The sequence below is a fragment of the Schistocerca nitens genome, chromosome 8 (assembly GCF_023898315.1).
Source record: "Schistocerca nitens isolate TAMUIC-IGC-003100 chromosome 8, iqSchNite1.1, whole genome shotgun sequence".
Lineage (NCBI taxonomy): Eukaryota > Metazoa > Arthropoda > Insecta > Orthoptera > Acrididae > Schistocerca > Schistocerca nitens.
This window is the reverse complement of record NC_064621.1, coordinates 548,167,476-548,195,329: the sequence shown is the minus strand read 5'-3', so window position 1 is coordinate 548,195,329 and position 27,854 is coordinate 548,167,476. Positions and strand designations below refer to the sequence as shown.

Below are 27,854 nucleotides of genomic sequence, written 5' to 3'. Positions count from 1 at the left end.
CCACATTTACTACATTTTTTCCCTTCTTTTGGTCCATACTACCACTTCTGAAAGTTTGGAAGTCTGGTTCACACATACACATAAATATATTTGAAGTGCGTGTTCAGCGGGGACAATGTAGCCACACAAGTGTGTGTGTGTGTGTGTGTGTGTGTGTCAGGGGGTGGGAGTGGGGGCAGGGCAGGAGGCACCCGGCTGTATTTGTACTCTATCTCATTAAAGGATTTGTCCAGAGGCTAGCAAAGTTTTCATTCTTTTTTGTGTGCCTGTCAAAAACTCATTACTTCCCTATTCTGTAAGTAGTCTCCCTTACCTCGAAATTATACATATGTATACTAGCTTCCTGTCCACAGCTATGCCTGCATACATATATGTCACATATATTTCATGCTGGCAAAACTCTGACTCTATGGTGTGTTACACAACGAAACTCCAGAGAGGGTATCTGATGTATTTAACCATGTGACATTACCTTTGGTCCAAAACATGGTGACAAAGCTATTGGCTTGTTGCAGCACTCATTCTTAAGATCTGAGTGATGCATTGAACAACACATATAAGAGACGGTTTGTACTTCATGCCTTTAAATTATTGCAAGTCAACTAAGTACAGGGAAGAAACTCACAACAGATCGTTTTAAAACATTTTTACTTGTAACCCCATCTCATCTCAATTACCCTACGAGTTGTAGGGATATCTTATCCCACAGTATTTTTGTACAAATAATGAGTTGGGCCCCCTCTTTAGCTGCCCCAATGCACGATGCATTATCATACACAGCGTCACTGCTGAACAATGCTTACAGAGGAGCACAAGCAGGAATGTACATTATGAACCATGCTAGTGATGTAGCTCTATGTCTTACATTATGCAATGAAAAATTCGGACGTAAGGATTAAACACATCGAAGACTGTACAAGCATTGTACTCATTACTCTGAATTGTATCATATAGCAAACATCAACTGATGAACTCATTTTTGCAAATAAAATATAATTCAACAGGCAAAGAGTAAATAGCTTTTCCAAAGGGTAAATATTTTCCCCTAATTTATAAGATATTCTTCAAATCAGTAAGAATCTTGTACTACACACTTGCTAAAGTAGCCTAATGTTCTTCCTCAAGGTTCAAGTTATATCCTAACCAAATTTGATGTAAATCGGTTCAGCAGGTTAGTAATAATAAATTCAAATGTCATGAATGATGCAGCAGTTTCCACTGATCTCAGAGTTTATGATATCATACATCCAGAATTATGTGTCGTACAATGATGTAATTTTGCATATAAATTCAGTGGTGTATGTGACAATGTGTGCAAAATTCATTGTGAATATAGTTAGTAGTAAAGAAGTAATAAATTAAGATGTCATGTCTGATGAGTAAATGAACAGCGAAAATGTAGTACGTGATAAACTTTTTTCTTTCATTTTGTGGGGGATGCCAGCCAGAAAAATTTTCATAATGGTTTGAAATTAGGTGTAAAGTTTGTTGCAAGTTGCTAAGGGGTATCGTTGTCAAATGCTGGATGAATAATATCTGGGTATTTGCGCATGTGGTCTACACTTCTTTTTCACCCCCACCTCTCCAGTAGGTAGTTGTTTCTTACCCCTACAGCAATTCTTTCCAAATAGTAAGTAACATATGTACCAAGTTTGGTTGAAATCGGTCCACTGATTTCGGAGGAGATATTGAACATACAAACATTTTTTATAATTTGCTTGTATATCTTTTTCCATGATCCCATTTTGATGAAATAAAGCCTATATGGTGTCCTATGCTACACTGAAGTTATCAGTGAAACCCCTTGAAAATCCATCTAGTTATTTGGAGACTGGCTTGTTCGAAGACAAAATGATAGACACGGCAAATTTACAGATACATTATTACTACAGGTATATTGTTCAACTGATGCAATAATATGCTTGCACGAAACAAAAGCCAGTCACTCTATATCATCATTATTTATATGCAGAGACTAGCTCAATGTGCCTAGTAATAACAAATGTTGTGACTCACCGATCTTTCAAAGCGCCGCCGCGCAGTTAAGCGTGTCCTCTACATGCGGCGCTGTCTGCCAGCCATGCAGCAGCAGTGCCATCAAAGCGGCCAGACAGCCAGCGGCCGCTAGACTTGGAGTCAGTTATGATTTGACTGTTAAAGAGTATACACGGCTTACTCTGTTTACTTGATCTGTGACTTTCATGTACTGCATCTTCCTTGAAATATATTTGTTCAACTTGAAGTTATAACAATTGGCGACGAGGATTGGATTTTTCTTTTCCATCGTTGACCCACATGTTTCCATGGCTACTTTAGAGCAACTATTGCAAGGTATCATAGAACAGCAAACACTTCTCACAAATGCGATTCGTGATTTCATCACGACATCAAATGCAGGGCGTCTCTCGTCATCGTCTCTACCTACTTTTCCTCCTTACGACGAGACGGCGGAAGACAGGTCTGATTACGAAAAATGTCTTCGACAGCAGTTCTTGTCATTTCATGTCGCGGATGAACAAACATGTAAGTCTCTGTTTGGTAGCCTCTCGTGTTGCCTTTTATCATTGTCAAAAACAACCGAATCAATCCTACCGCGCTTGGGCTGCTGAACTTCACGGCCCCAGTAGAAAGTGTCAATTTGTTACTGAAGTTCACAAAGAATCCTACGCCGATTCCATGGTACGGGATGCTATTATCCGATCGGCGCCCGACAAAGAAGTTAGGCAATGTGCCCTTCAGTTGGCGAATCCGACTCTAGATGAAGTCCTATCCATCGCTCAGTCTTTTGAAATTTCTCACGCCGCTGGAGCGCAAATAGAGGCATGGGGCGACGTCGGGGATATACAACCTCTGTGCGATGTTGACGAAGCATGTGGCGTGTTCCCGCCAGCCGACGTGGCCGAAGTATGCTCCCAAGTGCAGCCTCGGCCTAACCGTAAACAAACCTCTAAGAAACTGCAGCAAAACCCACAGCAACTTCCTTCATGTCTGCGGTGTTTTACGAAACAGTCACAAGAAGATTGTCCACAACGTTGGGCCGTGTGTCACCAAAAAAAAAAAGGGGGGGGGGGTCATGTGTCATCCATTTGCAAATCCGACTGCATACATGATGTTCATGAACATGACACTGATTCTGATTCTGTGTTGTCTGTCAATTGTACTTCTTCCCTTTCAGGGAAGTTATTCCTCACAGTCCAAATACTTGGTCGAGATGTTCACATGCAGGTGGATACTGGTTCTGCTGCCACTATCATCAATTCTCAGACGTATCTCCAGTTGGGTTCTCCAATCCTGTCACCTGTCACTAGGCAGTTATGGACTTACAATAAACAGAAGATTTCTCTCTTGGGACAATTTGATGCTGAGGTATCTTACAAATCTGTCGTTCACACTGTGCCCATATTTGTGGTCGACCATAGTAATGCGGAGAATCTTTTTGGTTTCGATACCTTTCACATTTTTGAGTTCTCCATAGATGATTCTGTCAATATCGTCTCTGATGCTATTCCTTATGCTCAACTGGATTCCTTGTTGACGACATTTTCGTCCCTTTTTTCTCCTGTGTTAGGCCATGCAAACGACTTTGAAGCTCATATCACGCTCCAACCCACAGCTCAGCCTAAGTTTTTTTTGGGGCTCGGCCCATTCCTGTGGCCCTTCGTGATCAGGTCAAACGGGAGCTGGATCGTCTCACTGCTTCAGGGGTCTTGCTTCCTGTCGCTTCCAGTGAGTGGTCCTCTCCTCTCATCATCGTTGCTAAGCCAAATGGTGATATTCATCTCTGTGGCGATTTCAAAGCCACTGTAAATGCTCAATGCCTTATCGACACTTACCCTATGCCTCGACCTAAAGAATTGTTCACTAAACTTGCTGGAGGCCAGTATTTTTCTAAACTTGACCTGTCAGGAGCTTATCATCAACTTCCTCTCAACACTGCTTCCCGGCAGTTTCTGGTCCTTAAAACGCCTTTTGGCCTCTATCAATACCAATGATTGCCATTTGGGGTTGCCAGTGCCCCTGCTCTCTTTCAGCGATTCTTGGAACAATTATTGCTCATTGTCCCTGGGTGTATAAATTACCAGGACGACATTGTTGAAACTGGCTCCATCACTGACGAACATCTTCAAAATCTCCGCACACTCTTTCATGTCTTACAAACTGCCGGTCTTAAGTGTAATCTTCAGAAATCACAATTTTTTCAGGCATCTATCACGTACTTGGGGTTTCAACTATCTCGGGATGGTATTCGTCCGCTTCAGCAAACTGTCGCTGCGATCGATGCCCTTCCTCTGTTAAGGAACTGCAGGCCTTCTTGGGGAAAATAGCATACTATCACAAGTTTTTACCATATACTGCTTCGGTGGCTCAGCCGTTGCATCGCCTGTTGCATAAAAATGTGCCTTTTCACTGGTCAGCGTCATGCGATGCGGCTTTCCAGAAATTGAAGACTATGCTGAAACAGGCCCCGTACCTGGCTACTTATCGACCTGGCCGACATCTTGTTCTTGCCACGGATACCTCTCAATATGGGGTCGGTGCAGTCCTTGCACACAGTTTTTCTGACGGTTCTGAACAACCCATTGCTTATGCCTCCAAAACGCTCATGGATGCCCAACAAAAGTATTCTCAAATTGAAAAAGAAGCTTTGCCATTATTTATGCTCTTCACAAGTTTGGTGTTTTTCTCTATGGATCCAAATTTCATCTTGTTACGGATCACAAGACACTTGTTTCCCTGTTTCATCCATTGACGTCACTTCCCAACAAGGCTGCACACCGCCTCCAGCGATGGGCCCTTTACTGTCTCGTTTCAATTATGAGATTCATTTCCGGCCGATGGCTCAACATGCGAATGCTGACGCACTGTCTCACCTTCCCATGGGTCCTGATCTGACATTCGATAGCGACGAACTTTTGTGTTTCCACCTGGATGTTGCGGAGCAGCGGGTTGTGGACAGGTTCCCCATCACCGGGGACCAGCTGGTGGCTGCTACGGGTTCTGACCCTACCCTCTCAGGGTTTTACGCTGTATTCAGAAGGGTTGGCCCGATTGTCTGTCTGCTAAGAGTTCTGATCCATTGCAGAACTACTACGCTTTGCGTTACCGCCTCATGGCTAGGGATGGTGTTATCCTCCTTTCCACCAACAATGCTTCACCTGCGTCTTTGCGTGCTTCGGTCTTGCGCCTCCTTCACCAAGGGCACTGGGGTGTCTCTGGCACAAAATCTCTGGCGCGCTGTCATGTGCACTGGCCCGGCATCAACTCTGAAATCGCACACATGGTTGCTGCCTGCGGCCCTTGTGCGTCACAGGCAGCCGCCCCGAAGTCCTCTTTGTCACCGTGGCCTTCGCCTGAGAAGCCCTGGGAGTGTATTCATGCTGACTTCACGGGACCTTTTTTAAGTACTTATTGGCTTCTCGTTATTGACGCCTACTCTAGCTTTTCTTTCATTGTCCGTTGCACGTCGCCTATCACCGCGGCAACCACCCATGCTCTAGCTCGCATTTTCTCTTTGGAAGGCCTTCCATCTACTCTTGTTACTGATAATGGTTCGCAATCTGCCTCTTCCGATTTTGCGGATTTTTGTGCCCATCACAGCGTCATGCATGTCACGGCCCCTCCGTTCCACCCACAGTCAAACAGTGAGGCTGAATGACTGGTCCGCACATTTAAGGCTCAGATGAGGAAACGCCTGACTTCTTCTGCTGATGATGCGCTTCTCCAATTTCTGGCTTCTTACCGTTTCACCCCCATGGGCGACCATAGCCCGGCTGAGCTCTTACATGGCCGACATCCTCGCATTCTACTTCATCTTCTGCAGCCTTCCACCTCACGGCCGTGGGTGCCTTGTCTTAGCCGGTTCACTGACGACGACCTTGTATGGGTACGGGGATATGGCAGGCGGCCAAAATGGAATCCTGGCCGCATCTTACGACACCGTGGCCAACACCTGTATGAAATCCAGGTGGACGCGGGTGTTGCAGTGCATAATTCAAACCAGCTTCGGCCTCGTGTGCCGGCAATGCCTTTTCCGGATGCCGCTACACCACCTTCGAGCTACCTGACGCTCGGGATACTGGAATCTCTCATTACTCACAACGCAGTCCTCTCACCATCATATCGGTGCCAGCACAAGAACTGACGCCACCTGGAGACGTGCCCATGCAGGAACAAGATGACCATCATCTGTCGGAGCAACTCTTTACTCGCCTCCTTCTCCTACAGACGTGGACACATCGCCCATGTCTCCTGTTATAACAACCGGACTTGCTGCAACGGGCAGATTGGTGCACGGGGCCCCAGCAGATTCGACCCCCACCTCTCCTGTCATCTCGACCCGTTATCATCGGGGACACTTCCGTCCGTACGGGAAGCCTCCTCCTCGAGACTTTACGGCCAGTCAAACAACACCTAAGGACATCAGCAATCTACAGGCCACCTCCATCAAGATCTGTGCAAAAACTTCAAAGGGGGCAAAAGTGTTGTCACTGGCCGATCTTTCAAAGTGCCGCCGCGCAGTTACATGCGTCCTCTACATGCAGCGCAGTCTGCCAGCCATGCAGCAACAGCGCCACCTAAGCGGCCAGCCAGCCAGTGGCCGCTAGACTTGGACTCAGTTATGATTTGACTGTTAAAGTGTACACACGTCTTACTCTGTTTACTTGATCTGTGACTTTCATGTATTGCGTCTTCCTTGAAATATATTTGTTCAACTTGAAGTTATAACAATCAAATTTTCATTCTGGAGAATTATTTAATAAAATTCTCAGATGCCCAATTATTTTCTCACTATCTTTTCACTAGACGATTAACAATGCAAAACTGAAGTTACTTAGTATTTTCGGCTCCATGAGCTTGTATGATGTTATGAATTGTTCATGATACACACAGAAACATCTGAAGATATGGTCTTCTCAAGACTACGAACTATTTTCGTTTTGGCTTTTCTGTGATTGTTATTGTTAGCTAATGAAATGAGTTACTGGTATCAGTCACAATTTATTTATTTCCACAACATGTTTCAGACATTTAAACCTCCAGCATCAGGTACATTTATGTGGATCAATACACCATGTATATGTAGTGTCATGATTTTGGTGTAATCCATGGTACTGTCTTACAACACATACTGTGACACTGTCTGGTAAAAGTCACCAAGTACTAGACCATGCCACAGGTTGCCCCAAAATTGTAAAACAACACATACATGCCATACTAACCTACATAAACCCACCTGATGATTGAAGTTTACACCTCTGAAACTTGTTGTGGAAATAAATAAACTGTGACTGGTAACAGTAAACTTGTTGTTTCATTCAATATCACATAGCTCACTTTCTTCACTTCCTCAAAGGGGGTGCCAATAAAAGCAACAACTGGTCACCTTTGGAATTAAATTGAGTTTACCGCACTGCACTGACTCACTCGTATCAAATGAAATTCGACAACTGGATCACTGCAACCTGGTTACACTAGCAGCCAACTCTCTGTTTGACTGAGCCTTATTTCTTTATTTTCTTTTTAGCTAGAAAAGAGATGTGCAAGTATAGGAGCTTAAGCTTTAACATAATGTCTACAGGGGGAAACATTCAAATTCTATAAGCTGCATGCATCAATTACCATTCATCAAATTCAATTTTTTTCATTTTCTCAATTTAAATTAAGCCTACTCTCACAATGAAATTCTAATCTTCACAGAAAACTTTCCTTTAACACTTTTGAGTGCCTTGCCTGTAACATTACATTGTCTTTAATGTTGGAAAGAATACCTTACCCATAGTATTACAGGCATGACATTCTTTCCAACACTGAAGACAATGTAACATGGTGATCTCGGCACTTGAAGTGTTAGTTAGTAGGTGAATACCACAACTAGTATGGCGAGAGAGCATACTGAAGAAAACTTGAACATCACAACAATTTTTATACTTACTGTACATGTAAGATACTTCAATATTATGAGTAACTGCGGAGCTGTATTAATATCAATTAGTGAGTAATGAATTATTTTCTGACAGTCCCAGATTCAGTACAGTTTGTGGTTATGAAGTATATCAAAATGCAATATGAATTAGGTAGGATTGCTATCCACCACTGTGAGGAGGCACTGAGTAGCGGACAGGCACATTTAAAGGTTTTGTTTAGCTATCCTTCATTAGCGGAACCACAGCACTCGGAGATGTGTATATGAGTTCTTGTGTGTGTGAATATGTTTCTTCACCTCATGAAGAACTTTGTCTGGAAGCTAAGTAATATCCAAATGTCTACTTTTAAGTGGGCCTGTCCACTGCTCAATGCTTCCTCTATGTGGTGAGTAACAATTCTAACCTATATTGTCATTTCATCCAGAATCTCCCACTGTTTGAAACTGCAATGTGATTCAGGACATACTGGAAGTTGTAATATTTAACCACAATGGTAGGACAAACACTACATAAAGAAAACTGTGTGATATATAACATAGTACCATGATGTACAGATTAATCACTGGGTTAGTGACCATTTTCCTTTTATCTGTTTACATAAAGCAAACACATGCTGCAATAATTTTACTGCACACATACATGCAAAAACAGCACCCTATGCAAGATATTTGAACATAACGCACAGTACACTGAATGAAAATGATAATCCACTGTCAAAATTTCCATCAATACCATTAGCCACACAAATGTACTGGACACACAGAAAGCAAATTATTGTGGCATTAATATCTGCCACAAATATGGTCAACAAATGCACAATTAGTGTTTCTGAGTTAAGAGGTGCAACATAAGAAGAAAGGAATATACATAAACACTAACAGCATTACTATTAACATTAGCTCTGGCAAGTGGACATGCATTGAAGCAAATAAGCGAAGCAGCAACATGCCTTTCGTGCCAAAGTGTCATCCCTTACTCTGGCTAGAGGCAGTTCCTCCTCCTCATCTTGGTGTGTAGAAGGTTGCTGAACCTTTGCCTCCTCCTCTGCTGCTCTTGAGCTTGTGCTTCGGCCCCGTGATCTTGGTGCTACAGGTCCGTGTGGCTGATGGTATAAAAGCTTCAGTTACACGTATGCAAGCAGAGTGATATGTGAAGTGTGCAAACTAATAATAAGTAAGTGTTACATGTTAAGTGTTGGTTATTCAACCTCACTTAATTCACAGCACTGAAATATCAACAACTGTCTGCTCCTATTGCACCAGCAGGGTAATATGAATAATGGGCATATACATGATTGTTGAAGTTTTCCCGGCATACTGAGTATTCCATGTGGTTTTGAGGTTGCAGCTGCATGACAATGACCTTTTGCCACCACATTTCAACTGACAACCATTCAGCCATCTTAAGGTGATTTCAGCATGGAGATTACTGGTGCATGTCGCTGACATTATACTGAAAATTGGTACAGTGGTGTATGTGCTTAAGGTTTTACTGTGCGACATCCCTCTGTCAAGTTTAGCACCTTTTGTTGATACTGTTCTGTATACAGAAGACAGCTGCACACACAACAGTGATATTGCATGTATGCCCTCTATTGAACTGTAGCCCACACAGTTAAAACTCAGTTGTCAAAATAATAAAATTCACTGTCACTGAATTTGTCATTAGATGCAAAATTTAGTCTTTCTGAAGATACCACAGAAATCACAAGGTCCCAAGACTTATCAAGTAGAAAGGCACCATCACATGTAATAATGTCTTCTGCAAAACATATTTCCACAGATTCCTTAATAACTGAATCCCAGTAGGATCTTGTCGTGGCCAAGTTTTTCATAGCAGAATAGCCCGTAGAATGTCCTGTGGAGTATCAACACTACTGGGCTGGAGAAGGTGAGTCTGAAGGTGAGTCTGATGATCATGTTCCACCCACCTTTCATGAACTGTGCATGTCGTCTGACCAATGTAGGCTTTGCTACATTGATATAGTAATCTGTGGATCATCTTTTGCTGAGATGAGAAGAGCACAGATTTTTATAGATGGCCTGGGTTTAATATGACGTTTCTTAAGGATTATGCCTAATTTAGATGAAACGTTACCCACATCTTGGAGGGACACCCCTTGAGGTTTATGGTCATGTTTACTCCTCAATAAAGCTGGCTTAATTCCATGGGAAGAATATCTATTGCCTTTAAACGCAGACTGCAGGTGTTCTAACTCCTTCGCAAGGCTGTCTCTATCAGATACAACACATGCCTTATGTGCCTGTATACAAAGGATGCCCACAGTATGTGAAGGGTGGTGACAGCTAGAAAGCTGAAAATATAGATCCACATGTGGGCTTACAGTAAAACAGAAAGCCCTAGTGATCTATCCACTTTCCAATGGATTGAGATATCAAGAAACGAAAGACAGCCACCTTACTCCAAATTCATCGTAATCTGAATATTTTCATGGATAGATTAGATTAGATTAGATTAATACTAGTTCCATGGATCATGAATACGATATTTCGTAATGATGTGGAACGAGTCAAATTTTCCAATACATGACTTAATTAAGTTAATTTAACAACATACTTAAGTTAATATAACAACTTTTTTTATTTTTGGTGTTTTTTATATTTTTTTTTATTTTTTACTTTTTTACTTTTATGGGGCCACACTACAACAGTATCATCTATATATCACCAGTTTGGTTTAAGCTCTGCAGACTCGAGTGCCTTCTCCTCAAAGTCTTCCATAAATGAGTTTGCTACCAGAGAGAATACAAGACTTCCCACAGCAAGGCTCAAGTCTTTATGACAATGAATCACACTTATTAATAAATTTTGATGTTGCTTCACTCTTCACAAGTGTCCCTCTAATGGAGGGGTGGTAAAGATTTCGGCTTACAGGCCACGCCCAGGCCCCACTGCCAAAGCGCTCAGCCTTGCTTCACAGTTCCCTCACTCCCATGCAGCACTTTCTGAGTGCAAGGACGGGGAAGAGGGGAAATCAGGGAACGCATTGCATTTAAATGGCAGTACAGTTGCACTGCATACAACCTGGTTTCACATTTCTCAACAACACAGATCACAAACAAATCAAGTTTTCAGTATTAATTAATTATATTTGGCATGCTGAAGACATAATATAATTTTTGTCTGGTACAAACTGTCGGCACACGGACCGACGCACATGATTTCAGAGAGTTTCGAATGCCACATAATTGTGACTTATTTAGTTTCATAATTGAAAAAAAGTCTTTCACACAAATATTTCATGTCAAAATATTGTAGCACTTCTGCCATCTCACTACAGAGACTTGGAAAATCTATCTGAGAAAAGCACTGCAGACATCCTGGACAATTTTAAAGATTTGTTTTTAAAACTGGAATTACCTTGGAGGTCAATCAGTCTGCATATACACAGGGGCGCTTTCAACTGAAATGGCAAACTGTCTCGAAACTGATGTGACTTTTGACAGTGTTCTCAAAACCTGTATAAAACTATTGTTGTAATTCTTGCAAGGCCACAATGAATTCTTCAAACCTCTTACTTTCTTTAACTTGAGCTTAGGGAACTGGCTTTTTTTGCCAGAATGTGTCCCTTCTACAACACAATTTTGTTTTTAAAGTCATGCCCTTCAAATCAGAAGAAAGTTATCTTGCAATGTCTTACTTGAACAGTTTCCAGCTTTTTCCTTCATAAATTCAACAATAGCGAGTTTTTAATCAAAAACTTGTTCTAGGCATACCCTTGCCTTAACCAACACACTTTGCAGTAATATATGGAGTCTCCATACCCTTTGTTTATTTCCACTGGAAACTGTTGCAATTGCAAAGTTTAAATTCCTTCTGTGTAGTAATATAATGTCATTTTGTGGCAAATAAGCAGTACCCATCAGTTATGTGAACTGTAATTCTCATCCCTCTCTTCTGTCATTCCCATTTATTTGAAGGATTGTGACATCAGTCAAGGGGACAACCATAGAGGCTATACAAGTGTATGCGCTACAGGTGGGTTGCAGTTCTGAGGAGAAGCTAAAGTTTGAAGAGGAAATGCAGAAACAGATGGGAAGGAAGAATGGAATAGTAATGGGGGATTTAAATGCACACGTTGGAAGAAAAAGACAAGGCTGCGAAAGTGTGCTTGGACCAGAGGGTTGGGGCTGCCGAAACGAGGAAGGTTCTATTGGCGTTCTGCCAAAGGAATGGCTTGCTGGTTGGGAACTCTTGGTTCAGGAAAAGAGAGAGCCACAAGATTACCCAGTACAGTCAAGACTTATAGAGAAAGTTGATAGTTGACTACTTCCTGTACGATGGTGAGATGAATAGGAACATCACCAACATTAAGGTAATACCATCAGAGGCCTTGGATAGCAACCACCATTTGCTGGTAATTAACCTGAGAGGGACTAAGGATAATAAAGAGACAGAAAACCAGAAAAGACGTATAAGAGTATGGAAGTTGAAGGAGGAAGAAAGTAGGCTACAGTGCCTACAAGTAGTAAAGGAAAGCATCCCAAAGGATGAACCATAAATGGTAGAAGAGGAATGGGGTAGATTCAAGGGAAGGGGAAGTGTGGCAGAAGCAATATGTGGGAGGTCAAGCAACAAAAAAAAAAAAAAAAAAAAAAAAAAAAAAAAAAAAAAAAAAAAAAAGAGATGGAAGGAAATACTCTGGTGGCACAAACAATATAGTACAGATGAAGAATAGAGCCTTTAGGGTATGGTTCCAGAAGAGAACAGTAGAGACATGAGAAGAGTATCAAGCAAGAAAGAATGAAGAAAAAAGGGTGGTGGCAGAAGATAGTGAAAGTTCAAAAAAGGCGTTATATGGGATTATTAAAAGTAAGAGGAAGAACGGTACGATATATTATGCCAGAATGGTGAACAAAAGTGGCCAAGATGTAGAGAATAAGAAGGAACTCAAGAACATGCGGAAGGAGTATTTTGAAGAACTCCTGAACCCGAATGGAGACTGGGATGAGGAGAAAAAGAGGAGGAACAACAAATGGAAAAAGACCTTACATGGGGAGAAGTGGAACACGCATTGGGCAAGATGAAGGGAGGGAAGTCACCAGGTCTGGATGAGCTAAGTGCAGAAATGGTGAGAGCAGCAGGAGAGGTGAGGATACAATGGCTACATCGAGTAATGAAGATTGTGTGGAGACAGAAGATGATCCCAGAAGACTGGAAGAAGAGAATAATTGTCCTGATCTTTAAGAAGGGAAATAGAAAATAGTGCAAGAACTCTCAAGGGATAAAATTGATGAGTCATTGTGCACAGATTTTTGAAAAAATCTTGGAAGCACAAATTCGGGCAAAATTAGAAGGAGGGATGAGAGAAGAGCAACATGGCTTCAGAACAGGAAGGTCCACAATGGATCTAATTTTTGCTGTAAGACAACTGCAGAAACAGCATTATAAATATGGAATAGATCTACTAATGACCTTCCTGGAAATTGAAAAAGCATATGATAGTGTACGTAGAAACAAAGTGTGGAAAGCCCTGGAGAACAAAGGAGCAGCAAAACAGATTATTTGGAGGATAACAGAAATGTACCATGGAAGTGTGAGCTTTGTGAAAGTGGGAGGAGAGAGATCAGCTTGGATTTAACAGAAGAATGGCTTGTGGCAGGGAGGTGCACTTTCACCATTACTCTTCATTCTAGCGATGGATGATACAATGAGTACAGTAGCACAAGTAATTGGTGAAGGAAAGATGAAATCTATGGTGTTTTCAGAGGATCTGATGATTTGGGGGAATAAGGCGGAGGAAGTACAAAACAACTGGACATACGGGAACAAACAGTACAAGAATATGGGATGAAATCGAGTATAAGTAAGAGTGAGATGATTATCACAAGAACGAAGGAGAGAGGAACAACTGGAATAACAATTGGTACAGAACAATTGAGGAGAATGGAGAGTTTCAAGTGCCTAGGAACCCTGATACAGGAAGATGGAAAAAACGACAGACAAATAAACGAGTGGGGGAGAAAAGCAGAAGCATTTCAGAAGAGTGTCAAAAGCCTAATATGGAGAAAGGATGTACACCAAATCAGTGAAAAGGTTACATACCGGTCAAACTGTGTCCCAATCCCGACATATGCATCCGAAACCTGGGTTATAAAAGGAAGAGAGAAAAGCAAAGTACAAGCTAGTGAGATGAAATTCTTGAGGAACAGTATTGGAGTGACAAAGATAGACAGGTTAAGAAATGAGAGGATCAGAGAGTTAATGAAGATGGAACCATTACAAGAGGAGACAGAGAAATCAAGGCTGAGATGGTATGGGCACGTTAAGCGAATGGAGGAGACGAGGATACCCAGGAGGATACAAGAGAGAAAATTGGAAGGAAAGAGACCAAGAGGAAGACCAAGAGACAAATGGCTGATAGGAGTGGAAGAATGCATCCAGAAGAAAGAAGACTGGACCAAGTGAAGACAGAGAGATGGTGGGAAGACAATGGAGAGGCTTATGTTTCAAAGAGACCTGGACAGAGGCTAGAAACTGTCCAAGATGATGATGATGTGACAACAGATCACTGGATAGCTTCTTTTTGTGGAAAAAGCCACTGGACATGTGAATGCCCTTAATACCACAAATAAATAGTGAAATATTACTGATACCACAATTCTGCCGAACTCAGAGAGTTGTGCCAGCCGCAAAATACTGCACTACAGATGCTAAATGAAATGTTGCATTGTTCCAGTTACTTACAAGAAGGACTGAGCAATCCTGACTGACATCCCGTTCCTTGCCCACAAGTGACCTACGCACGCTGCACTTGTGAAATTTGGCACACCATGGCCGGCTCTACTTTAATGGGTACTTTGTGACTCATTGGCAGCTTGAATTCTGTCCCATCATGTCCTTTCCTCAACTTACCTTTTATTCAACAAACTGAACAAACTGATGCTGTTGCTAAGGTGTGGGTGTCCTTTGGAAGCTGCTGTACCAGACACACATTGTGTCTGATAGAGACAGCCTTCAAAGGAGTTAGAACACCAACAATCTGTGTTTAAAGGCAACGGATATTTCAGATCACATTAGTACAGCTTTAACTCTCCGACTGCTACAGACATTCTCACTGCTTTCTGTGGTACGTGAGGCTTTGTCATCAACTTATCCTGTTAGCTGCACTGGTACACAACATTCCGGCCACTACCTATGTACTTGTTAAACCATATGGTCCGACTAACCAGTGTTGAATGTTCCTGGAGCGCTGGGTGTCATTACTTTATCGACTGCTCTGGGTTTCACCACCCACGATACAAAATAAATACGATTACTCTGACAACTGAAGTGTTTAACTTTAAGGCTCCTCTAGAAAGGAATTACTCCATATACAAACACACGTGTGTCAATATTGTTTCATGACTATGAATTACATATCTCCTGCAGTTTTAGTATGATTTTAGAAGCCTATGATGAAAGCGAGGTGTCACTTTGGACTCATCTTAGTAAATTAGCGTTCTTTCATCATTACTCTTCCGTAACACCAGTTGTCCTCCATATATTCATAACTGTAATCACTCAAGGAAAGGGTGAACCTATCTGTGACATAGCTCTGATATATCGGCAGTCACTAGGAACCACAGTAATAAGTTTTCACTCCACATTTGTTGATTCTGATTCATGATATGTTTTCAGTAATTTTGTGAACAATTTGTTTCACACTGTATAGCAAACTAAATGTTTCATCACAGGACGGAAAGCCAAGTAACCAAACAAGATGGGTTGCAATACAATTATTCTCTCCCATGTGCACAGCGCAGCTGTATTACACGACTTATCACTGATGTGCCTCAGTGAATGTGTCGGCCACTATGAAACATTTATCATCTGATTTTAAGAAAACTATTCAGTGAAAAATTTTGATTCTTTTACATCTTACAGCCTTTCTGTCCATTATTTGTCATAGATACTGTGTTGCAACAAAATACATGAAGCATTGTATGAAATTTTAAGAATTCTGTAGAGGTAAAAACACATTGCATAGACATTGCATATGGTTCATTTTTGATCATTCATTGCTGCGTGTAAAATATAGTTAACATACTGAACTATAATGAAAAGGATAGATTGCTACTCACCATTAAGGTGACATACTGATTTGCAGATAGGCATAACAAAAAGCCTGCTACACATTGAGATTTTGGCCAGTGCATTGTGCATTCTTAAACACACACACACACACACACACACACACACACACACACACACAGCCAGCCATGAAATAACTGTCATGTTGAATGAAAGCAGCAATCTGGACAGGGGTGGGGAAGGGAAAGGGTAAGGGATAGAATGAATCCCAGTATGATCTTCTTGTGGCCAAGATCTTCATGGCAGAATAATCCATAGACTGTTCTGTGGAGATACAATGTTCAGCTATGGTTGGCTGACTCAGCTGGAAGACAGAATAATCCATAGAATGTTCTGTGGAGATACAACATTCAGCTATGGTCAACTTACTGAACTGGAAAAGGAGAGTCCAGTGTTCATGTTCCATGCACCTTTCATCAGCTGTGCATGTTGTGTGTCCAATGTCGGCTTTGCCATACTGATACGGTAATCTGCAGATTCCAATCTGCACAGCACAATTCACAGCACCTTTTACTTTACTGCAGTAGAAGAGCCATTGAACACAATTGATAGCTTCTTGAAGTGTGCAAGGTGAGCACCAACAAAAGTAAAACAAGGGTAATGGAATGTAGTTTAGTGAAATCAGGGAATTAGATTAGGAAATGAGATACTAAACATAGCTGATGAATTTTGCTATATGTGTGGCAAAATAACTGATGATGCATAAAATAGAGATGGGTGGGGGCATTGACAGAATGTGGCACACAAAGGGGATATGGGAATGTGAATTAGGAGGAGGTGATAAGACAGAGAGGGCAGAAGATGTTATGTGGACAGCGGGCGTCAGTGGATTGCCATAAGTTGAAGCCAGGACAATTTTGGGAGTGGGGAATGTGTTATGAGGATAACTCCCATCTGTGCAGTGCAGAAAAGCTGGTGGTGGAGGGGAGGATCCAGACACTCAAAGTTGTGAAGCAGCCATTGAAATTAAGTATATTATATTCAGCTGCATGTTGTGTCACAGGGTGGTCCATTTTGCTCTTGACCACAGTTTGGCGATGGCCATTCATCTCGGTGGACAGCTGTTTGGTAGTTACACAAACATAAAAAGATGTGCAATGATTGCAGCAGAGCTGGTATATGACATGGCTGCTTTCACATGTGGCCCAGCTTCTGATGAGGGCTGATCTGGGTTTGTAGAAGGTTCGAGTGTCAACGTGGCATAGCATTGACAAGACCACACACATGGTTCAAGAAAGGTGTGTGGAACATGATTGCTACAATTGCCTTTTGCAACCCAGTAAGCCAGGCATTGCCGAATATTGTATGTTAGTAGAACATTCTATATATTATTCTGCCGTGAAAATCATAGCCACAGTGAGACCCTTCTGGAATCTATTATTAAGCAACCTGTGAAAATACATCTGCTGGAAGATCTTACTAATTGCAACAGCAGTTTTCTGCTTGGTAAGGCTTGGGACCTGGTGATTTCTTGACATCTTCAGAAAGACAAAATTTTACACCTAATGACACATCTGAGCACAATTAACTTTATTATTTTGACAACTGAATTTTAACTCTCGAGGCCTACAGTTTAAAAAAAAACGCTACACACAGGTACTTTCTAACAACATTACACAAACCACCATCACTCCAATACTGAGTGACACATTATCACCACTGTGCACACACCTACATGCAGTAAGGAGATGGAGTAAAATTTGACAGAGTGCACTAACTCCACAGAGGGCAGTAGTGTAGTGGAAACCTATGCACATGTGCCATCGTGCCAAATTTTTTGTATGAAGTCAGCAAAGTGCACCAGCAATCTCCTCTGTAAACTCATCAGGAGATGACTGAATGGTTGTCAGCTGAAGTATTGTGGCAGGATGTAAATGTCATCCGTCTCCTAGTACAAAACCTTATGGAATAATCATGCATATGCTTAGAGGATACGTCCAGAAAGAGTTTCTATTCACAAAACATGCAACACATACGTACTTTCTAACAACTTTGTACAAACCGCCATCACTCCAGTACTGAGTGACGCTCTTGACATAACGTGTTTACACAGGTGTTGTGCAGGAAAGTAGTTGTTGTTGTTGTGGTCTTCAGTCCTGAGACTGGTTTGATGCAGCTCTCCATGCTACTCTATCCTATGCAAGCTTCTTCATCTCCCAGTACCTACTGCAACCTACATCCTTCTGAATCTGCTTAGTGTATTCATCTCTTGGTCTCCCCCTACGATTTTTACCCTCCACGATGCCCTCCAATACTAAATTGGTGATCCCTTGATGCCTCAGAACATGTCCTACCAACCGATCCCTTCTTCTGGTCAAGTTGTGCCACAAACTCCTCTTCTCCCCAATCCTATTCAGTACCTTCTCATTAGTTACGTGATCTACCCATCTAATCTTCAGCATTCTTCTGTAGCACCACATTTCGAAAGCTTCTATTCTCTTCTTGTCCAAACTATTTACCGTCCATGTTTCACTTCCATACATGGCTACACTCCATACAAATACTTTCAGAAATGACTTCCTGACACTTAAATCTATACTCGATGTTAACAAATTTCTCTTCTTCAGAAACGCTTTCCTTGCCATTGCCAGTCTACATTTTATATCCTCTCTACTTCGACCATCATCGGTTATTTTGCTCCCCAAATAGCAAAACTCCTTTACTACTTTAAGTGTCTCATTTCCTAATCTAATACCCTCAACATCACCCGACTTAATTCGACTACATTCCATTATCCTCGTTTTGCTTTTGTTGATGTTCATCTTATATCCTCCCTTCAAGACACCATCCATTCAGTTCAACTGCTCTTCCAAGTCCTTTGCTGTCTCTGACAGAATTACAATGTCATCGGCGAACCTCAAAGTTTTTATTTCTTCTACACGGATTTTAATACCTACTCCGAATTTTTCTTTTGTTTCCTTTACTGCTTGCTCAATATACAGATCGAATAACATCGGGGAGAGGCTACAACCCTGTCTTACTCCCTTCCCAACTGCTGCTTCCCTTTCATGTCCCTCGACTCTTATAACTGCCATCTGGTTTCTGTACAAATTGTAAATAGACTTTCGCTCCCTGTATTTTACCCCTGCCACCTTTAGAATTTGAAAGAGAGTATTCCAGTCAACATTCTCAAAAGCTTTCTCTAAGTCTACAAATGCTAGAAACGTAGGTTTGCCTTTCCTTAATCTTTCTTCTAAGGTAAGTCGTAAGGTCAGTATTGCCTCACGTGTTCCAGTATTTCTACGGAATCCAAACTGATCTTCCCCGAGGCCGGCTTCTACTAGTTTTTCCATTCGTCCAAAGGTATCTTTAATTTTCCTGTAGGCAGTATCTATCTTACCCCTAGTGAGAAAACCTCTACATCCTTAAATTTGTACTCGAGCCATCCCTGCTTAGCCATTTTGCACTTCCTGTCGATCTCATTTTTGAGACGTTTGTATTCCTTTTTGCCTGCTTCATTTACTGCATTTTTATATTTTCTCCTTTCATCAATTAAATTCAATATTTCTTCTGTTACCCAAGGATTTCTACTAGCCCTCGTCTTTTTACCTATTTGATCCTCTGCTGCCTTCACTACTTCATCCCTCAAAGCTACCCATTCCTCTTCTACTGTATTTCTTTCCCCCATTCCTGTCAATTGTTCCCTTATGCTCTCCCTGAAACTCTGTACAACCTCTGGTTCTTTCAGTTTATCCAGGTCCCATCTCCTTAAATTCCCACCTTTTTGCAGTTTCTTCAGTTTTAATCTACAGGTCATAACCAATAGATTGTGGTCAGAGTCCACATTTGCCCCTGGAAATGTCTTACAATTTAAAACCTGGTTCCTAAATCTCTGTCTTACCATTATATAATCTATCTGATACCTTTTAGTATCTCCAGGGTTCTTCCATGTATACAACCTTCTATCATGATTCTTAAACCAAGTGTGCAGGAAAGTACCAAACGTGAATTGTTGATGGTTCTGAAGGTTTTGCTAATATGAAAAACCTTTATGTAATACTAGTAAGCAATTTATGAATGTGAGAAGCAGCAAATACATTCACAACTTTAGAGGAGATATTTTGAAAACATCCTTACCGTATAACATAACAAAACAAAAATAATGGAAGAGAGAAGAGAGGTGTTCAGCAGTTGATACGCACTTAAAAGAAACTTCACAGAACATCCTTCTTCAGATCCATCTGGTACAAAATACACAGCCAAGACAATGTAAATCTGTGTGTGTGTGTGTGTGTGTGTGTGTGTGTGTGTGTGTGTGCGTGCGCGCGTGCGTTTTTTCTAGAAAGTCCTTAAGAAAGACACTGTCTCAAAGCTCCAGAACATTTTCATTCTTGTTCTGCATCACAACTGTGCAGTGAGTTGTTGCCTAAACTCCTTCCATCACATGTATTCCATCCAAGACTTTCCATTACCATTTTTTATAAACTAAAACAACATGTACTTAATGCTCCTATGGTTGCATTCACAGTTGCACTGACAACAGTTGACAGAGGTCGCCCAACAGTTCAGTCAAAGTGCATCCAATGTCTTCTGTCAGTTGCTGGCAGAATCAGGAAGTGTAGCAATCTATTCAAACCTATATCTGACTCAAAAAGAACGTGGCAAGTAGTGTGCATCCTTTTCTCAGTGAGTGACATAGCCAGACTTACTCGAGATGGTTCATGGTGACATTGAAAATCAAGATTACAGATATTCTGCATGACTTCAAATGACCGTCGTTCAGCATATGCATAAAAGATAAATATAAATTTTAGAATAAGCTACTCTGAAGACCTAATGCACTGAAATGTGGAAACACATATACCACATTTGCAAACAACTTCATGTAACAGAATCACCACCCTGCTGGCATAAAAATGCCAGTAAGCAGTAATAATAATTTATACACAGCCAACAATCATGAACTAAAACAAACAAAAAAAGTCACCATGGAAACTTTAAGCATCAAAATCGACATACGCCACTTTTCTCACTTGAACATATTCGTTTTTGAGGTTATAATCTGGGCCTAAAATTTCCAAGACAGATTTTGCTTATTTTGCAGGCCACATACACCCTTAAGTATAGGCATGAGGCTGAAATGGATGGCCTATCACAGAACAAACATAATGTAATATACGGTAAAGTTCAAGAAATTATTATTAAATTTTTAAGTTATCAACACTTGTGGTCCCAATAAAAGAGTGGTTTCAGACCATAGATTCCAGGATATTCCCTGTCATTATCTCTTTCAGACTCAGGATGCCAAAAACTCCTCCTTTCTTGTACTAAACTCAAAAACTTCTCACAATCCATGTTTTGCATATGGGAATGTTCACCGATCTGATTGAAGAAATATAATGATTTTAATTCTGCTGACCATTGTGCAAAGTCTGTATGTTCCGGTGTTGAGATCAGTTGCCCTGTGATCTTGAATGTACTGGCGTACTGCTTTGAAAAGATCGGCTATCTTGAGCTGTCAGTCATCATCAGAATACACCGATGTCAGTGTCGCTGTGAGTGCAGCCTACCAAATATGAGGAGAGAGAATTCTCTATTACTATCACCTCTAAATTGTCTTAACATATTTACTACAGATAAAACTTGCAAGGAGTCATACTTCCATGAAGCGAGATAAAAATTCCTAGGACAACCTGGTGGGTTGACTTCTGCATTCCTACCTTTACCAACCTGACAAAAAAATGGTTCAAATGGCTCTGAGCACTATGGGACTCAACAGCTGAGGTCATAAGTCCCCTAGAATTTAGAACTACTTAAGCCTAACGAACCTAAGGACATCACACACATCCATGCCCGAGGCAGGATTCGAACCTGCGACCGTAGCAGTCGCGCAGTTCACAACTGAAGCGACTAGAACCGCTCGGCCACCGTGGCTGGCCCAACCTGACACTTAAACAATTCCACCATTCAGACACTTAAACAAATCCACCATGAGCCACACACAATAACAATCTGTTTCAGTGACCTATTTTGCATTACGAATTTTAATTTATTTACTCTGATTATATTACAAAATTACTCTTATTACATTATAAATATAAAGAATCACCCCTAAGCCTACACACAAAATTTGCCACATATTGTTTAGAACTGGAAAAGAAAAGCTGCTTCCATCTGTTCAGGTACATAAATGATGCTTGCAACTTCCAGTCACTTGAACTGGTTTTATCTCTCAATACCATTGCACAGCTGATGATTTGTTTGATCCTGAAATTACTTGGGCCACCAATAGTGGCAAAAACAAACTCTGGATATGGTGAACAGTATTGTTGGAGTTTTACTAAAGTAAATAATTGGAAATCTAAATTTTCATATTTTTGCAAGCATGTTGGCTTCCTGCATCTAGTATTCAGATGTTATACAAACATTATTGGATTTTGTGGTAGTCAAAAGTTTTTGTTTGAGAATACAATAGCATATCAAACTCAAAGTATTTTGCATCACTGCTTAACAATCAGAAGAAGTCAATACCAAAATGTGAAGTTTGTTGAAGCAATAAAAAATACAACTAAATACTGAAAAGTGTAAACATACTGACTTATGTTATTACTACTTACAAAATAAGTAAATAAGCCTTTCCATGAAATACTTTAATAATAGGAACATTTTGCAAGTAGATTAAAATTTTTGTCGCTATGTTAAATGTCTGACAAACTTACAGTGTATGTCCTCTGTGGTTTCAGACGAGTATCAAATGTTTCAAATGCATAAGTTTTAGTGCAAATTGAATGCCTCGGTTTTGCAATTTTTGTAAAAAGATGTGCACTCTTGTCAACCCGGTATTCACAAATATATACATGCTCCTCAGGTGCACCCACAGGTCTTCCTTTGCAGTATGTATTTAAATCAAGCACCCAGCAGTGTCCCATTATGAGATCCAAGGGCACAACCTCATACAAAGGTACTCTCATAACCTCGTTGGGAAAAAATTTCCGAGAAGGTTCATGATAAGTTTCATGTGGGCGAAGGTAATGATGCCCAAATGCAAATTTTTCATTCCTGTAAAGTAATAAAAAAATGTCTTTAACTACACACAATGAAATATTATTGTTTTCTACTATATATAAAAAAAGAAATATGATAAGGAAGACAAAGCTGTTTACTTAATTAAATTTGTGTTACATGGTTCAGATACCTACATATAAACTCACAAACAAAAAAGTTGGGTCTCTTGGAGGAGAGAGGAAAATGAAATTACATATAATGCTTTGGGAGGTGATGTGGTTTTGTCTCATTGATTACAAAATCAAGTTAAATGAACAATGAAATTGAAAGCACAAGCACACTGTTGGTCCCTTGTAATTAAAATGTTGCTGCCTTTAGGGTAAAATGCAAACACTGATTTTCTGGGATATGTCAGCCCACAATTGCTGTATTTGGTTATCGATATCCTGAATATCGGTACTGGGACTGAGGTTATGACCAAGCTGGTCTCACGGAAGTTTTATGAGAAGTAAATCGAGAGGACAGTTTCATTTGTAGACCCTTGCTTCGCAGCTGAATCAAGGTAGAAACTTGCATCTGCTATTGATTGTTACAATTTACAGTTCTTATAGCACTAACAATGTAGGCAAACTGAATGAAAAGAATACAGTATTCTCTTGGCTCCATACAGCTGAATCAGCAGACACCATACAACTTCACATCAACACTGTAACAAACCTCGAAAATCAACAGTGCTCTACAACAATGGCAGCTTTCTGGCATTGTTGAAGCACATGTTTCATGTGTCCTATGCAAACATATTTTTGTCAGTGTTAATTTGTCTCTTGGGCTAGTCTAGAATGGGTCCAACACCCGTGACGGTAGTTCATCAGTTGCACATAGCAAATGGTATGATAGTTGCACACAGCGGATTTTGCATCTATATTGACCAAATTTGAAAATAATAACACTCAATATGAAAAAAATTGGCACCAAATTGGCCCAAAAAATAAGGTTTTTTCCTGTTACTACCAGTTACACATTAATTTTCTGGTACTGCCAATGCCACACATGACTCTTGTCAAGATAGACACTACAATATAACATTTTCATAGCATTCCTTAAGTAACGTGCACAGAATGGAAGAATATAATTATTGCCTAACACTAAAAACTAAACGAAAATATTACCTTGCACATCTTTCCACTTAATGCATAATTGTTGTTCCAAATTATACTTGTCTTTAATAACAGTGACACACACACATAAAATAATGGTGAGCTCCTTCATGATACTGTGTCAATCAATAATAACAAAAATCAAGAATGCTGATAGCAGTAGTAGTACTTGGCACAAAATATAACACTATAATGAGAAACTGTCACAGATGATGAATAAAAGTGAACTATTTCAGTTCACAAAATAACAAGACTGTTCTATAAGATTCGAACTGGAAATCAATAATAACTGATTGTAATGTCATACGTAACTGAATTGACTCTTAGCATTACTTTCATGGTTAATTTTACATTAAGTACAAGATGAAAACATTACAGAATAATGAGAAAAAAATGACATACTTTTCATCTTTCCACAATCTTTCTATTCTGAATATATCCAAGTCTGAATACTTCACATCTTTAACAGTTTTGTATGTGTGTTTTGTTGGCGGTGATGTCTTTGGAGCATTTTCCTCTATCATATCCCGGAGCACATACACGGTGTCACCTAATAACAAAAGTGAATGTTTCACAAGTATATTAAAATACTAATCTGCTCTACAAAATTTGTTTTAATAGCTACTTTATGCCTTATTTGTGTACCTTGGCGAAGCTGTAACGTTCCCCTTAGAAGTGTGATGTAGTAGGTGAGCCCTGGTGTAGCATAAGGAGGCTGTGGCGACATTAGAATTTCAAGTTCGACAGGTCTAGGGTTGCACTGTTCACAGAGATAGTGTTCCACACCTTCATCTGCTCTCACACAATCACAATGCTGCCAAACAAGACACCGTTCACACTGGATCATCATGCCTTCATCTTTGTACAAACCACAGATGCATCGTATGACATCCTCCTCCTCGCCACCTGAGAGTACACAAACGCTAATTAATATAATATGACCAATACTCTATTCCCACGTATGAGTATTAGCCAAGCAAACAAAATCTTCAGATAAACTATGACTATGTATAAACTCTCAGAACATCGCAATTATTCTTATTCCTTCAACACTCTTGTGTTAATTTTGTAACAGACTCTGGCTTTCAGTATTTAAGGAAGAGGCGGGTGGAGAGAGGTTGCAGGAGTGGAGGAATCAAATGTGCTGCTTCAAATTTCACAGGAGTTGTCTTTCTAGAAGGTAATCCAGTGCCAAAAAATGCAAAAGTGGTGGTCAGATAACAAGTTAAAAAATCTCAGCAAATAAGACTACAAACCTGCTGCTCAAAGGCAGCCTCTTTCTCTTGTGGAATCCTACTCTGAGGATGGGGCGAGCTCCTGTGCACTGCAGTGCTATATTGAAGTATTTGGGCATAAATTTGGATGTTAAGGTAACTGGGACTGCAGACAGCAGTGCTAGATCACCTGTGGCCACATTTCAGGGCTGGTGTGGATTTCCAGGAACTCCAGTTCCGGAGATTTAGCAAGTTTTCCACAGCAATTGGTACTTACTCCCATACACAAAAGTAATATTAGCATAGGTCACAGATGTAGAATTCCACAACAGGGGCTGAAGAATATAACTTTGTTAACCCTGAGGTATTCAAGTGGTTAAGATCAAGAACTGTAAGTATGCCATCTGCTGGGATGGTAGTGTAGATATCAACAAATGTAGTACAAGGTTTAAGGGTTTTGATAATAATAATAATATGCCACATTAACATAGGAAGATATGGGAGAAAGAGAAAAGTTCAGAATAAAAGTAAAAGTTTTAAGGGCTTCCACGAGAAAATAAAGAAAGACAGGCATGATATAGACAGAAGAAAGAAGAGAAACACATAGGGGAAAAAAAATGAAAAACTACTGGAGAGAGAGAAAGAAAGGAGAAAAAGAAAGAAGATGTAAGTTATTCCACGTGGTACTCAGCAGGAAAAAAAAGATAAACTGTAAATAAAGGCATAATGTTAAAAAGATAAGAAATTTTCAATCGTGACGCACACCACACGTTCTGCACATGACAATTACAGTATAAAAGCTCTCTGAATGGCATACACTTTCATGAAGCAACTTGAAATCTAACTTATGACACCTACAGATTCACTATATCATCATTTATTACAATTAAAGAGAAAATACAGCTCAGGAAATGCAGTTAACATGTTAAGAAGAGTGAATTTAATGTCCATAACACACAGGTACATCCTTGATATAAACTGAAGTTTTTACTGATTTATAAACATCAATTAATGCAATCAAATAAGAACTGATATGCCAAAGAAAACAACACATAAATGTCAGTCATTACATCACAGCATAAAATTTTTCAAAGACAAACCTTTTCCCATTCAACAATATCGACTTCAAACATTTACATGAGAATTAAAGGAATACCTAAAAATTGTGGTTCAACAGTGGATTACTAAGTAGACTCACAAATATTGAGTGCATTGAGAAATTTCCAAAATTTTTCAAAAATTAATTTTATGGTGGCCACAAGTGAGCCCACAAGATTTAAAATTAGCCCTCAAAGAAAATTCCACAAAACAGGTCAATAAAATTACAGATTTTGTATTTTAACCCTTTATTGGGCAAAGTTGCTTTCAAGCAACATCAAAATTGCACACTGCTTTCTGTAACATTTTTCAAGTTTCATCCTCGGACGGGCAACAATGATTACAAGCAACGTTTTAACTCCCTGATAGAGTGATATTCTGTTCTCTCTGGTGTGAAGTTTCTGGATGATGTGCCTCTTAGACAGAGGACATGCTATGTCATGTGAGCATCGAATACTGAAGTAGCATTGCTTTCAATTTTGTGACACTGTTTTATCTGGTACAGCAGAAACTGTATACAAACAGAAAGAGGGACATTTCTAAAAATGTACTGTGAAAATGATGTTGCCTGAAGGCAGCATTGCTCCAATATCAAACTTTATAACACATGTGTAATGTTTTCAGTACCATCATGATTACACATTTACACGGTATTGAAGATGGAAACAAACACATTTTACGGAAGAAATAAAAGAATCAGCATTATTTCACCACCAGAAGATCCTTGCCACTCTCACTGTTGCCTACAATAGTGACAAACATTCAGAATATGAATCAGAGAAGGCTTGCAACAGTAGATTATTGGATATTCCAGAGTCTGAAGTAGCGCCTGATGAGGAATCCATAGTTTCCTCAGGCACTAACAACTGAATCATTCCGATTGAGCAAAGTGAGAGTGGTTAGCACGCAAGACTCATATTCAGGAGGACAATGGTTCAAATCTGTCTCTGGCCGTCCACGTTTAGATTTTCCATGACATCCCTAAATTGCTCCACGTAAATTCCAGGAAAGTTCCATTGAAACGGCACAGCCGATTTCCTTCCTCATCCTTGCAACATTCCGAGCTTATGCTCCATCTCAAATGTCTTAATGTTGATAGGACATTTAACTCAAATCTTCCTTCCTTCCGAGTCTGACTTCAAGTTACTGGTAAAAAAAAGAAAAAAAAGGGGGGGGGGCACAATAACAACACGAACACCAAATTCAGTAAGAAGAACGGCTCTGCATTCAGCAGAATAAATGAAGACATCCAGTTCCATATGATGGCTGATGTACCTATTGTGTGTGACAGTCATTTGGCAGGTCCACCATTGCAATATTTAAGACAATTTTTTAGAAATGATCTTGTGAATACTATTGCTAGGGAAACTAATGCATATTCAGGGCAACAAATGATTGTATCTGTCAACACAAATAAAAGTG

At 40.2% G+C, this 27,854-nt stretch overlaps 1 protein-coding gene across 1 annotated transcript in view; it reads right to left on the bottom strand.

The window, feature by feature from the left end:
* The window catches only part of LOC126198544 (histone-lysine N-methyltransferase ash1), a 341,958-nt gene that overhangs the window by 12,230 nt on the left and 301,874 nt on the right, over positions 1–27,854 (bottom strand). Inside the window, exons 19-22 of the mRNA XM_049934952.1 lie at positions 24,766–25,026; positions 24,523–24,670; positions 22,678–23,017; positions 8,902–9,027 (exon numbers count right to left, since the gene is read on the bottom strand). Of these exons, the coding sequence (XP_049790909.1) occupies positions 8,902–9,027; positions 22,678–23,017; positions 24,523–24,670; positions 24,766–25,026 (875 nt within the window). The remainder of the gene's footprint in view (positions 1–8,901; positions 9,028–22,677; positions 23,018–24,522; positions 24,671–24,765; positions 25,027–27,854) is intronic.